Source organism: Penaeus chinensis, chromosome 14 (assembly GCF_019202785.1).
Source record: "Penaeus chinensis breed Huanghai No. 1 chromosome 14, ASM1920278v2, whole genome shotgun sequence".
Lineage (NCBI taxonomy): Eukaryota > Metazoa > Arthropoda > Malacostraca > Decapoda > Penaeidae > Penaeus > Penaeus chinensis.
The window spans coordinates 15,088,548-15,104,178 of NC_061832.1; the positions used below are offsets into that span (position 1 = coordinate 15,088,548).

The following is a 15,631-nucleotide window of genomic DNA, read 5'->3' on the forward strand; positions in this document are numbered from 1 at the left end:
CAAAGTTGTAATTTAATCTTTGCTGGCTTTTACTGAGGACAAAAATTACACAATAATTAAAGAGTATACACACTTTATTATAATTTGTTTCAAGCCTCGGGCTTCTGCATAGTATAAATTTGAATTGGAAAAAAAGGCTAATACTGGAAACATACACAGTTCTTGTTTCCATAGTTAAAATCAGCAACATTTTAGAATACAGAATAATTGCTGAGACACTTATCTTAAAAAAAAGGTATATAAACAAGCTGAAAATGAGAAAGAACCTTCCATTCAAGTTCTAGGAGTGAAGGTGAAATCCAGCGGTGAATCTGGCTCATTGATGAGGTTGGAGTAGCAGTCTAGGTCACCTCCAGTCCACCTGATCTTAAATTTGGAAATCAACTGGAAAAAAGAAGTCGATGTTTGCATGATTTATTCTGATTTATTTATTTATTTATGTAAAGTGTTTTTATCAAAAGTTGGAGACTGAAGGTGTAGGACTGAAATCCAAAAAGATAAACGAGGAAAGGAAAGAGAAGTGTAAATACGTTGTTAATTTACAATGTGGAGAGATTGTCAAATACATTACATGACGTGGAAAACCACAAGCAGAGACATGAAAACTATTAACCCAATGCCGCTGGGGAAAATGAAGAAAAAAAAAAAAAATGTGGAAAATGCTGTGCCCATTTTCTATATTTTTTTGTGAAATGTCTGCCCATAGATGGCTCTGCTAGCGCTTAGCCGCAAAGGAGTCAATTAGTAGACCTTGTGACCTTACGAGATTTGAATTGGCGGGGAAAAACGTATTTTTACTAGTGCTATGAATATCGATGGTGTTATTTTTATTATAAACATTATAATGATTATGTTTTTTAATATAAGTAACAGCAAAATAGGATAACGTAAAATATTTTGTAAATCAAAGAAAAGGGTGAGCAGGCGAGACGCAGTACTCGTAACTGGCTCATTGGTGACTTAGTACAAGTATAGCCATCTGTGTAAAAATAATCAAACAAGTACTAACAGTGGCATAGCACATGTCAACCCGTCGGCAAAGGGTTAATAGAGACGAGGTTGAGGTGTGTGGAGTTTATATCCTACATGGTAGAAGTTTTGACAAGGCTGGTCTATAAGTAGTCCAACCCCTTCCCCCCCTCTTGAAAAAAGTATATATATTTATCCACAAACCAACAAACAATAAACCGAGACAAAAAAAATATTTACCCGAATAATCACAGTATACATATTTTGCTCTGCCATACGTCTCCCAATACATGCTCGAGGGCCGTGTCCAAACGGGAGGACCAAAAAGGGATTAATTTTCCCTTTCGCAAACCAGCGTTCAGGAATGAATGCTTCAGGATCAGGAAAATACTCGGGAAGACGGCAGGAGATTTGATTCTGCGTCACTATAACTGTCTGTGAATAAGAGGTATTTATATTCTAATTGCACTATTTTTTATGCTGAATTTTTACAGGTATTATGTGTGTATTAAATTGCAAATAATAATATATAGTTAAATACAAAAGGTAATATACTTTTTGAAATTTAATAGTTAACTATATCTTCAACATTATTATCATTAATATCATCAGTATTATATCACAGTATTGGCATCACCGCAACATTATCATCATTAACAGACTATTAGCAATAGAATTCCTTTAATCTGTCCCTATTATCATCATTACAATCATAATCACTGATAAATTCAGATTATAATATTCATAACTACAGTAATTATGTTCTATATTTAACAACTCTGTCATGAAAACAAGTTCATTATGTAAAAGAATGAAGTTGAAGGTGAAAACATAAGATATCATTATATTCTTATGGCTATTTCTCAACTTACAAGACACTCCTTCAAGATTTCCCCTGACCCATTTTCACCTATCCTAGGAGGCTGAAATTTCACATGCAAATTCATTGATGATTTCCAGTCCTTAACTCGTATGTTTTCTGTTACAGTGGTGAAGGTGCAGTAAAGTGTGAAAATGGAACCAGTGGGGTATTGAGCAGTGATTAGGTTTTTATACTTGAATGACCACACACCACAAGACACCATATGGGGAGGATGCCGCATCATATGACATTCCATTGGCATTGCCAGTTCAGGTATGGTGGGAGATCTGTGGAAACCGCTCCCTATCCCAGGGCGTCCCCAGTCTGCCATTGATAAGAACACCATCCATCAAGTCAAGACTGCCATTTTGGAAGAGCACTGTATTAGTGTTTGTCAGCTAGCCTAAGATATCAAGATTATTGTTGCGTCTGTGGACAAAATCATTCATGACCATTTGCATATGCAAAAGTTGACTCCTCATTGGGTTCCCAAGCTACTCACACCTTTCCAGAAGCAGGGACGAGTCCATTGTTTCAAGGATCTTTTAACCATGTGCCAAGAAAACCATGACTTTTTTGACACATTCATTTCACAGGATGAAACTTGGGGTCCATAACTATGATCCAGAAGCTAAGGCCCAGTTAAAACAATGGAAATATTTAGACTCACCACCCCCAAAAATGTACTTCACACCCTTGGCAGGCAAAGTCATGCTCACAGTATTTTGGAACCAGCATGGAGTACTACAATTATAAGAGCTTGCTATGCATTACTGCTACAGAAATTGTGGGAGGTTATCAAAACCAAGAGGCGAAGAATGTTGACCAAAGGTGTCCACCTCCTATAAGACCACGCCCTTGTTCACAACTCACATTGCCCAGATGGAAGCATGTTCCTGTGGCTACAACATCCTTCCTCATCCTCCTTATTCTCCTGACTTTGCACCATCTGACCTTCACCTCTTTCCATCCATGAAGTCATTTTTTGAGGGCTAACACTCCCAAAGATGATGAGACACTAATTTCCAAAGTCACTTCATGGCTTCCAATGCAACCTGTGGACTTCTACAAGTGAGGAGTCCACAGTTGCATAAAACAATGGGAGAAGTGTGTCACTCTGGGTGGGACTTCTGTAGAGAAAGACTAATAACTGTCCGGCATTTCATTCCTGTCCATCCACGGAGAGTGGGTCAGGAGAAATCTTTAATGAGTGCCCCTCATACACTTACATTCTTTGGTATTCTGTATCCTCTGATGACTGTATCTTCAGTTGTAATTCGTCCCACTCCCACCGATACAGGATGTAAACGGAATGACTCTTTGACAATTGCCTTCAAGTACCTAGATTTGGCTAAGACCTTTGATGTTACCTGTAGAGAATTAAAGTAATATAAGATAAGACTGAAATTATAATTCCGCGAACTTGTATATCAAACCATGTATATTGTATTGTTTATATGCTTTTACATATATTTGTTTATTTGCACAGGTGCCCTAATAGTCCTGGAAGAAATTTATATCTAAATATCTCAGAAATTTCCAAAAAGGTGTAATACTTATTCAAGAACTTACTATTCCACCTGATTCTTCTAGTAATGTCTTAGATTCTTCAGCCAAGATTTCTTGCTTTTCTGGGTTGAGGGCTAGATTGTAGAGAATATAGGATAAGCTAAAAGCACCCTGTAAAGATAAACAGATGACTTGTTACAATGAAATTCCACTTCAACAGCGAATTATTAACATCTGACATAAGTAAATTCCACATCAACATTAAATATTAGAAAATTCCCACATCAACATTAAACAGAACTCACACTTCACATTAATTCAACATGTAACAGAAGTAGTTTACTGGATACTCACTGTGTCAGCACCAGCAAGGAGAGTGTCACAGACAACACTCACAATGTCTTTTTTATCCATACCGCTCTTCATCAGAAAATGCTCAAGCACCGTGACAGGCCCGTCATCGAGCAACTCTTTGCCATTATTCAGCTCTTTTCTTCTTCGTATTTCCTCTTCTTTTTCCACAACATACTTTAAAGACGTTCTTGGGAACAACAAAAAAAAAAATGCATTGTGAGCTGAGTTGGTTTGTGTTAACATTTTTTTTCATTCATTCATTTAGTTGTTTATCTATGTATTTTATATGTTATCATAAATGAACAATAGAGACAATATCAATAAAAATGTGAAAATCAGTGTATCTATTCCTCAAATTACAAACTATTAAAAACATTAATAACCAAAAGTACTACACTATCCATAATTAATGCAGGTATACCTATATAAAACATTTTGTCCCCTCACAAGTTGCTTATAAAGAGGGGTATCAAACAGACGCCAAAGCTGGAAGCTATTATCCGTCCTGAGTATAACAGAGGTGGTGGAACTAGCAGCATGAATGAGTTGTTCTGCTTCTTGATTTGTAGTGTGGAACGATTCCTTGTTGATGCATCCAATCCGGACATCAAGAACACCAGCCATTGTCACTGTCATAGGCAAGAGAATGAGAATTAATATGCAGAGTGCTGTCGTACAGTCAGTCTTACAGTGAGTGTGGCAGTGAGGAGCAGATATTTTTCATTACATAATCATATTCCTGGTTCTTAAATATTTTTTGAGAATGCTAAATAAAATCCACAGTAATTGTATACCTTTAAAATATAGTCTTTATTATATATTTAAATATAAAGAAAAAGGGATGTCATTCATAATGATGAATAATTTTTATAGCTTTAAAACATTTCTGTACCTTGTTACCATTTTTAATCATTATATATCGTGACTATTAAAGAAAAGAAAATGTCTCTCAAAATGCTGATTAACATTCCTAATATTTTCAGTACCTTAAATAATTGCTATCCATTACCATTCCATTCATATCAACAAAGCAGTAATACCCAGGGCATTGAAGAATATTCACACTGCTTAATAATCTCCACAAAGCACATATCACTAAATGTTCTTTATATTACAAAATACTGATACCAAGGAGGGTCCCATCTCGCACACTTCCTGACAAGTTATACTTACATTCAAGAAATAAACGTTTCTCGAGATTCACAAAGTCAGATACGAACCCAGTATCTGGGTCTCGTATGGCATAGATGAGGTCAACAAAATCTCTGGACACCTGTGCAAATAAACAAATAAATCTAGACTATACAAAACACCACTATGAGTTTTATAGCATTGCCTTCTAGTGTTTTAGTATCTTTGTATTTGAATCTACTAGCTCATTCAAGGAAGTTATTTCCTTGTGTCTTTTATGAGCTTCTAAACAAAATCCTTTCTTATAATGATATTTATTTATACTATGTTACAAACTTTTTTTTTTATCCAGTCAAAAATAAAATGTTGCAATAACTATTTTATGAAGAAAAGCTAAAATAACAAACAGGATAAGGATAGGGATAGGGATAGGGATAGGGATGGGGATGACGATTGATGACGATGATGATGACGACGACGACGACGACGATGATGATGATGATATGATGATGATGAGGAGGATAATAAATCACCTGATCCGCAAGAGGGAGACGACTCAACACACTCTGAACTCGACTGAGAACTTTCTGTGCAGGACTTCGGAGCTCCCACCACTTGTGCCCATTGCTGAAATAAGAGGATATATTTGTTTTCACTCCATGCCCCATTCATCTTCCTTTCTCTCCTCTTTCTCTTTCCTTCGCATTTTATTTCTCCTTTTTTTTTCCTTTCTAGTCCGTTCTAAAATCTTCTTCATTGTTCTACTTGCAATTTGTTCGACAGGAATTCCACACTAAACACTGTCTTCGTGAGGTAATTCGCAGTCTCGTATTCGTACACGCAGAGACTACGGAACTCAAAGCTCGAGAGGCTGACGCGACCGAGGAAGCTCTCGCGCAGGAAAACCGAGAAAGAGACATTTCAAGAATCGAGGGGCACTCAGACTACCAGGACGACCAGGGACGTCGAAGCAACCCACGTTTTTCTGGCATCCCAGAGGAATGCAACAAAACCGGGCGGCAGTCTCAGCAAAAAATAAACTAATTTTCTGCACCTGAATAACGCGCCGCTGACGGAGGTCAGATGGAGCAGCTGAGACAGGCGAGAACCAAGAGCAAACACGCATAATTCTGCAACAGAAAGCTGGTTGTGACTGAGTGTTCACACCCTCGTAACCAGCCTGACTTTGTGCTCTCCATGCCCCATCTGTTCCACTTTAGCCACTGCTACAGCGCCCCTCGACTCCTGCCTACAATGCCCCCGCGTAACGATCTGCTGTCCCTTTTGCATCTTCCCCGAAGACGCCCGAGCGACACTTTTCGCCATTTGTTCAGCGCCAACGTATTATAATAACCTACGTTTTATCTGTTTGTTAGTGCGTAGTGAACAATTATCCCTAACGGATGTCAAATGTCAAATTTTCTTTTGGTTGATTCAAATAATGAGGATTTTAAATTCCGTTTAATAACTAAGAAAACATCTCAACACTCATCCTAAGTCACCTAGAAAGTAAAATATTCACGAATTTTTACACCAGAGAGTGACAAGCACTCAAATGACCTTGAGCCTGATAGCTTTATGCAAAATTATCATGGTCTGTCATCGGAACCAAAGTGTTCGTATATGTTCCCTGGTGATGATTCCCGGTTTGGCAAAAGTCCCGTGATACAAGTACTCAGCTCTCAATCATAAGTCGTAGCATGTGCACTAGTGCAGCAGTCTTAACGAAATGATACATCAGCGTTAGTGTCCAAAATACCAGAGACAAACAAGCGAGTAGTTATAAGAAGCCCTCACGTAGACAGACGCACGTAATCCGTCACATCCTCAAATAATCACGTAAGTAATCCCCACGAAAGTAAGTAATCCCCCTCGTAGGTAAGTGATCCCCACGAAGGTAAGTAATCCCCACGTTGATAAGTAATCATCCCCACGTAGGTAAGTAATCATCCCCACGTAGGTAAGTAATCATCCCCACGTAGGTAAGTAATCATCCCCACGTAGGTAAGTAATCATCCCCACGTAGGTAAGTAATCATCCCCACGTAGGTAAGTAATCATCCCCACGTAGGTAAGTAATCATCCCCACGTAGGTAAGTAATCATCCCCACGTAGGTAAGTAATCATCCCCACGTAGGTAAGTAATCATCCCCACGTAGGTAAGTAATCATCCCCACGTAGGTAAGTAATCATCCCCACGTAGGTAAGTAATCATCCCCACGTAAGTAAGTAATCATCCCCACGTAAGTAAGTAATCCCCACGAAGGAAAGTAATCCCCACGTAGGTAAGTCTTCCCCTACATGGGTAAGTAATCCCCCTCGTAAGTAAGTTATTCCCACGAAGGTAAGTAATCCCCCACGTAGGTAAGTCATCCCCCACGTAGGAAATAATCTCTACGTAGGTAAGTCATCCCAACGTAGGTAAGTGATCCCCACCTAGGTAATCCCTTACCTAGGTAAGTAATCCCCTAAATAGATAAGTAATCACCTAAATAGGGGAGTAATCTACACATAGGTAAGTAATCCCCCACGTAGGTAAGTAACCCCTTACATAGGTAAGTAACCCCTTACATAGGCAAATAATCCCCCATGTAAGTAAGCAATGAATCCTCATGTAGGCAAGTAGGAAAGAAGGTAAATCCTCACTCGGAAAAGTAAGGACTAAAACAAATGAGCAATACTTACAAAGGAAACAAGGAAAGTTAGTAATCCTCGTTAAGGTTTGGAGACAACAAACGCCCACGTAAAATAAGTAATTAATCCTTATATTAGCAAGCAATCTGCACGCATTCAGTCAGTAATTCTGTCATAGTCAGCTAAATAACCCTCAACTAAGTAATCCTCACTTAGATAAGCAAGTAATCCTTAAGTACGAAAGCAAATACTAAAATCATACACTTAAAGTAACACTTAATTATGCAACTAAATAATCTTAGCTAACTGATCCTCACTTATAAATTAATCCTCACAAAATTATAAATTAATCCTCACACAAATAATTAAGTCACCCTCGCGTAACTGAAACATAAAAAGTATTCATCACAAACAAGCCAATCTCCACACACAAACAAGCCAAAATCTCCCACACGCAAACAAGACTAAATCCCCCGGACGCAAACAAGACAAAAAAAAACCCACACGCAAACAAGACAAATCCCCACACGCAAACAAGACAAATCCCCACACGCAAACAAGACAAAAAAACCCACACGCAAACAAGACAAAAAAAACCACACGCAAACAAGAAAAAAAACACAAAAACCACACGCAAACAAGACAAAAAAAACCCACACGCAAACAAGACAAAATCCCCCACACGCAAACAAGACAAAATCCCCCCACACGCAAACAAGACAAAATCCCCCCACACGCAAACAAGACAAAATCCCCCCACGCTCAAACAAGACAAAATCCCCCCACGCGCAGACAAGACAAAATCCCCCCACGCGCAGACAAGACAAAATCCCCCCACGCGCAAACAAGACAAAATCCCCCCCACGCAAACAAGACAAAATCCCCCCACACGCAAACAAGACAAAATCCCCCCACACGCAAACAAGACAAAATCCCCCCACACGCAAACAAGACAAAATCCCCCCACACGCAAACAAGACAAAATCCCCCCACACTCAAACAAGACAAAATCCCCCCCACACTCAATCAAGACAAAATCCCCCACACGCAAACAAGACAAAATCCCCCCACCCGCAAACAAGACAAAAACCCCCCACACGCAAACAAGACAAAATCCCCCCACACGCAAACAAGACAAAATCCCCCCACACGCAAACAAGACAAAATCCCCCCCACACGCAAACAAGACAAAATCCCCCACACGCAAACAAGACAAAATCCCCCCACACGCAAACAAGACAAAATCCCCCCACACGCAAACAAGACAAAATCCCCCCACACGCAAACAAGACAAAATCCCCCCACACGCAAACAAGACAAAATCCCCCCACACGCAAACAAGACAAAATCCCCCACACGCAAACAAGACAAAATCCCCCACACTCAAACAGGCCAACCTCCGCACGCAAACAGGCCAACTTCCACACGCAAACAGGCCAACCTCCGCACGCAAACAGGCCAACCTCCACACACAAACAAGACAAAATCCCACACACACAAACAAGACAAAATCCCACACACACAAACAAGACAAAATCCCACACACACAAACAAGACAAAATCCCACACACACAAACAAGTCAGCCTCCACACACAAACAAGACAATCACCACACACAAACAAGCCAACCCCTCCCTTCCACACACACACAAACCAATCCCCACACAAACACACAAGCGCGTAACACACACACACACAAACATCCCCCCCGACACAAACGAACCACACCCTCGACACTTACGTCGGCACAAGTCCTCCCGAGTTGTACATCTCCGGGCGGTCGAGGCGGTACTTCTCGAGGGCGAGGTGAGAGCGGCGCTGCGGGAACCTCCCCTCTTGGGCGTACATTGTCTCGATGTCCTGGGGGTCGAAGAGCAACAGCAGCGTCACGGTGGCCGTCAGGCGCTCTCGCACGATGGGCCCGAACTGCCTGTATTTCTTGAAGTTGCTGTGGTGGAGGCGCTTTAAGGTGTACTGGCCTGTAAGGGGGTGGTGGTTGGGGTGTGGGGTGGGGGGGGGAGAGGTAGGATTGTTTTATTTTCATTATCATCATCGCTATTATTGTCATTATTACTATCACTATGACTACCCTTATCGTTATCTTTGTTATCATCACTATAATTTGTTATTATCACCATCATTGTTACTGCCACTATCATTATTATCATTAACATTATTAACATTATCCTTATTATTATTATTATCCTTATTATTATTATTATTATTATTATTATTATTATTATTATTATTATTATTATTATTATCATCATCATCAACATAACTACTACTGCTGCTACTGCTACTACTATTACTGCTACTAGTGCCCTACTACTACTACTACGACTACTACTACTACTACTACTACTACTACTACTACTTTTATCCTTATGGCATGTCTCTCTTCCGTTCGGACTCATTAATAACACTGCATGATGGATGATTTTATGGAATTCTCTCGTTTCCACACTTGGTTAACTATAGTCAAACAGATTTAGGTGCTAGAGTACTAAGTACTAATAAAAAAAAAAAAAAAAAAAATATCTCGCACGGTTGTGATTCTGTAGTAAATGTAAGACTATTAGGTTGCTATCATCATTATTCATTTATCCTTTATCAGGTGCGTGACAGACATTAAATTATTATGAAAAGAAAAAGAAAACACTCTGGCTCCCCGATCTCTCACAAGTATGGTAAAAAAAATATCTAGTGATAAATTTCATATATATGTGTGTGTGTGTGTGTGTGTGTGTGTGTGTGTGTGTGTGTGTGTGTGTGTGTGTGTGTGTGTGTGTGTGTGTGTGTGTGCGCATACATACACACATTATATATATATATATATATATATATAATTTATATATATATAATTTATATATATATATAATTTATATATATATCTAATTTATATATATATCTAATTTATATATATATCTAATTTATATATATCTAATTTATATATATATATCTAATTTATATATATAAAATTTATATATATATAATTTATATATATATATAATTTATATATATATAATTTATATATATATAATTTATATATATATATAATTTATATATATATAATTTATATATATATAATTTATATATATATAAATTATATATATATATAATTTATATATATATAATTTATATATATAATTTATATATATATAATTTATATATATATAATTTATATATATATAATTTATATATATATAATTTATATATATATAATTTATATATATATAATTTATATATATATAATTTATATATATATAATTTATATATATATATAATTTATATATATATAATTTATATATATATATAATTTATATATATATATAATTTATATATATATATATAATTTATATATATATAATTTATATATATATAATTTATATATATATAATTTATATATATTATATATATATATGTATGTATGTAAGTATGTGTGTGTATGCATATATATGTATGTATATATTCATGTATGTTCACATACCCATTCGTTGTACACGCATTTCAACGAAAGTGGGAAATCGAGATTGTTTATGCAATTGATTTACTACGCAGATAGACCTCTCCACAGGGAAATCACTCTACAGTCACAGATCTCTGATTCCAAAGCCCTCCACTGCTACCGTTTGTTTGCGTGTTGTGTCTCAACAGCGACTCAAGAAATCACAGATATATATTTGTGTCTATATACATGCACACGCACGCATGCACATGTATGTATGTGTATGTGTATGTGTAAGTGTGTGTGTGTGTGTGTGTGTGTGTGTGTGTGTGTGTGTGTGTGTGTGTGTGTGTGTGTGTGTGTGTGTGTGTGTGTGTGTGTGTGTCCTTAGTATGAGTCTAAACTGCATCCGGTAGTGGAGTTGTGGTCCTGAGGAGTATGGAGCCACCTCTTAGCCAATATGGCCCCAAGGTCCACTTCCCAAAGTGGAACACCTATGGGATAAATAGAAATAAAAACACTGTCAGGGAAGGCAACAGGAAACCACCCTGGCTGATTTTTCCCTTGTATTTATGGTAGACTTTATAGGAAATGTTTCCTGTCCCGTGGAAAAGACTGGGCCTGGTAAGTGAATTAACACAAAATAGAGGGTCATGGAGAAAATGGGTGTCAATAAGGGCCTGTTGTAGGACAGGGCACTAGAAGAAACGCGCGCGCGCGCGCACACGCGCAACACACACACACACACACACACACACACACACACACACACACACACACACACACACACACACACACACACACACACACACACACACACACACACACACACACACACACACACACACACAATTTTCCCATCAACAATGTGTCCTTAACCTCCACTGCCTCCCCACGGCGCCCCACAGGCTTCTTGCAAACCCTTGTCCTGTCTACGTTACCCCCCTCCCCCCCACACACCAAGTCCAAAGGAAAAGACCGTATCAGCGCCGACCCCATTGTTCATAACACGGAGATGACGGGCGTGCTTTGTTACGGCTGACAACGTTTGGTAGCGACGCGCCTCTGCAGGCTTTCCGCGCCGAGTTGGAAATCTTCACCATTTGCCCAAACTGGTGAGGAGGCTCGTTTTGAAAATGGTTGCTTTATTGCGGTTTAATTTCCTTGACTGTGGGGCTTTCGTCTCTGTTATTAGACGAGTTTCGTTAGCTGTAATTGCTCATATTATATATACGGTGTGTGTGTGTGTGTGTGTGTGTGTGTGTGTGTGTGTGTGTGTGTGTGTGTGTGTGTGTGTGTGTGTGTGTGTGTGTGTGTGTGTGTGTGTGTGTGTGTGTGTGTGTGTGTGTGTGTGTGTGTGCGTGCGTGCGTGCGTGCGTGCGTGCGTGCGTGCGTGCAAACAAGCCCATCTCCATACCCAAACCAGCGTTCGAGCGTGCGTGCGTGCGTGCGTGCGAGAGAGTGCATGTACTTATGTATGCATTGCATGTGTATCTGTGTGAGCGTGCATGTGCTTGTTTTGCTTGATTGCGCGCTTGTGTTGACGTCCCCGTCCTTATCGTTACCATCCCACTTAACACAACTTCATGACATTCATAACAAATCCCCAGGACCTAACTGCAGGTGCTGACTGATATCGCTTGAATATAACCTTCACTCTGCACATGCAATGGCTATTCACTCGACGGCTTCTAGAATATCCTTTCATGAGAGAACTCTATTTAAAGTATTATCGTGAATTACAAAGCAGAATTTTCTTTTCAGATGACAACTGTGTAATTACGATTAAGACATTCCAGATTTTTCATAGGTAATGGGTAAAAAAATGAGTAAAAATGTAATATGCACCCTTTACAGTATAGTATTAGCCGCCAACTTTACAATACTATTCTATGTTATTTCTACAAACGACTATTCGACATCAATACAGCACGATATTATTTATACTGCTAAACCACACATAATAACCTGTTCTTAGAAATAAAAAACCTTCGGCAATAACATTCTTTACAATAAATATCCAAAACTAACCAAAACAAAACATTAGGAAAAATAGACCTCATACGACCCCTCCCAACACAGGTGTAAGTCTTCAGTCAACCTCGCACAAAAATAATTCTACAGTCAACACCACTCGATAATTATTCTACAGCCAACTCTACACAATATTACTTCAACAACCCATTCCATACAATAATTATACAGTCAACTCCACACAATAAGAATTCAACAGCCTATTCCACACAACAATGAATCTACAGCCAACTATACACAATAACGAGCTCTTCTCACTCACCAATGACGGGGAGGTAGTTGTACAGCCCCCCCACCACGGGGAGAGAGGCCGGGCCCGGGATTTCCTCGAAGGGACGAGCTGCCTCATACAGCTCTTCCTTCGTGGATTTCGTTCCATTTCCCACGACGGCGAAGGGGCATGTGTCGTCTCCTCTGCGGCGGTGTGTGCTTGCCTGCTCGTCCACTGAGGCAAGCAGCTACGTTGCCATAGCAGCCTGTTGGCGGCGAATCTCAATATGGACATCCCAAGTGATGTTTTTTTCTCGGGGGGATAAGTCACATTCGCGTCTATATTCTGTTTTTTATGGGTTGTGCTTCGCAACAGCAACGCATAAAATCATTCGTCAATCCGCCACACGAACGAGCAGAATAAACAGTAATTATAGAAACGTCATGCTAACCAATCAAGAGGGTTTTTTTTTATCATCCACACAGCATCGAAACTTGGTTTGTCATAGAGCGTCCTGCTTGCCCTTCCTTTCCAGACCGAGCGTCGTCTGGAAGTGCGCGAGGTGCTTCAAGGTGACTCGCTAGGACCTTACATCCGTGACGTCAGGACTTGTCCGATTCCGCTCCCTTGACCTCAGCATTGTGTTGTTTTTTTCTGTTTGTTTCCAACCGCGCTGGGATTGGATATCCGTTCTATCGCTCGCGAATGAAAATAATGCACTTATTTATTTTTGGACGTGGTGAGATGTGTATCCAGATATGAATGAATGGTAGCATAATCATTTTCACAATTACAGGAGATACGGAGCGACTGTCCTGGCAAACGAAAGACAATCAGAATAACTGGAACTTTCTCACTCGGGGGCAAATGTAAACAATAGATGATTTGCAGCCGTTTCTGACCATTTAATTAACTTGAAATTGGCCATCTATGTGCAAACTACATACCCTAATATCCCTACCAGCATCACAGAACGCAAAGTGTATTCGAGAGAGAGAGGGGAGAGGGGGGGAGAGGGAAGGGGAAGGAGAGAAGGGAGAGAGAGAGAGAGGGAGAGAGGGAGAGAGAGAGAGAGAGAGAGAGAGAGAGAGAGAGAGAGAGAGAGAGAGAGAGAGAGAGAGAGAGAGAGAGAGAGAGAGAGAGAGAGAGAGAAGGGGGGTTTGGAGAGGGAAAGGGAGAGAACGACGGAGAGAAAGAGAGAGAGAGAGAGCGCAGGAAAGGGAGATGGAAAGAAAAAGGGTGAAATGAGAAAGAGACCGAGATTGAGAGTGAGAGAGAGAGAGAGAGAGAGAATCTAGCAGAATCAAGCAGAACAATGATGATCCATCTGATTTGAAATTTACGAAAGACACATATCATTTCCAAAGCATAACTCTTACCACTCCGAAATTATTAACCACAATAACATACCTTCGTTGACAAATCAAACCAATCTACGCAAATAATAATAAAAAAATATATAATTTTATATATATACGAAATCTCTCACAGAACAGGCAACCCGAACAAACGAGCGTAAAATCAATTGTCCAGAGACGCTTAACCGACGAATCTTCTGTGACAAACTGTTTGGCGATGACTTGTCCCCGGTCTCCTACGTCCTTCAAAACATTTACGTATTTCGAAAGCAAAAATGAATAAAGAGATGAATAAAAAAGAGAGTGAACATAGATCAACAGAAATGTTTGAATAATTTACATATTTCGAAACCAAAAATAATGAATAAATATATGAATAGATAAAAGTGAACATAGACATAAATATAAATTAAAAAATCAAGTAATTATTCAGACTTCGAAACCAAAAATGAATTATTAAATAAACTGAATAAAAACAACATATCAATAGAAATATAAAAAAAGGGAAAAAAAATACAAATGAAAGTGACACTTCGAAACCAAAATTGAAACAATAAATAAAAGTGGAAAAAGATCAAAGAAAACTTTTAAAAATGAAAAATAAAGAAAGAATTCAAAGAAAAATTCAAGGTGACTCGCGACTTCCATCTGTCAGCGAGACGAAGGAACAATTCAAATATAAAAAAAAATATATGCCTTTTGTTAAGCTGTCAAGGGTTATCATTTGAACTAAATCTAATTTAATCTTTCCCGAACCTTATTCATTACGACCAATGTAGAAAAGGTATGAATGAGAATAAATATCTTCACAACACAAGTGATGGTATTTAAGCGGATTCGATTATAACTTATAACGGATTATAACAGAAATACATGTTTCTGACGAAGGATATATCCGACAGTTTAAATGAATCTCTTATATTGGGATGATGTTCATTCTATATAGTTTTTTTTTTTTCTTTTTCCTTTTATTGAGCAAGAAGTAAAAATGCAGATTACTTTATTTTTCATCAATTCAAACACATTTACTTTCGTTTTAAGATATCTATCTATCATTATTATCAATTATTTCTGATTTTATTCTATTAACATTAAAATGATGATGCTGATGATGATAATAAC

At 38.6% G+C, this 15,631-nt stretch overlaps 1 protein-coding gene across 2 annotated transcripts; it reads right to left on the reverse strand.

The window, feature by feature from the left end:
- Positions 1 to 56: 56 nt before the first annotated feature.
- LOC125032298 (cytochrome P450 302a1, mitochondrial-like) lies at positions 57 to 13,388 on the reverse strand. Of its 2 annotated transcripts, none has more exons than XM_047623392.1 (10): positions 13,203 to 13,388; positions 9,200 to 9,437; positions 5,359 to 5,452; positions 4,868 to 4,967; positions 4,116 to 4,323; positions 3,695 to 3,881; positions 3,404 to 3,511; positions 3,061 to 3,201; positions 1,210 to 1,404; positions 57 to 384 (listed from the first exon to the last, which is right to left on the reverse strand). In XM_047623392.1, the coding sequence occupies exons 2-10, from the start codon at positions 9,304 to 9,306 to the stop codon at positions 274 to 276; spliced, it is 1,251 nt and encodes a 416-aa protein (XP_047479348.1). In that variant the 5' UTR covers positions 9,307 to 9,437; positions 13,203 to 13,388; the 3' UTR covers positions 57 to 273. The 2 variants fall into 2 exon arrangements, with proteins under 2 accessions (XP_047479348.1, XP_047479347.1); XM_047623391.1 differs by lacking the exon at positions 13,203 to 13,388 and adding an exon at positions 10,949 to 10,968.
- Positions 13,389 to 15,631: the final 2,243 nt, after the last annotated feature.

Bases quoted from the DNA above. Each gene is read 5' to 3' on its own strand.
- LOC125032298 (XM_047623391.1), bottom strand. The intron at 4,968-5,358 runs GTGATTTATTAT...TTATTTGCACAG, and splicing joins GTCTCCCTCTTGCGGATCAG to GTGTCCAGAGATTTTGTTGA. The intron at 385-1,209 runs GTAAATATTTTT...TCTTTTTTCCAG, and splicing joins TGTATACTGTGATTATTCGG to TTGATTTCCAAATTTAAGAT.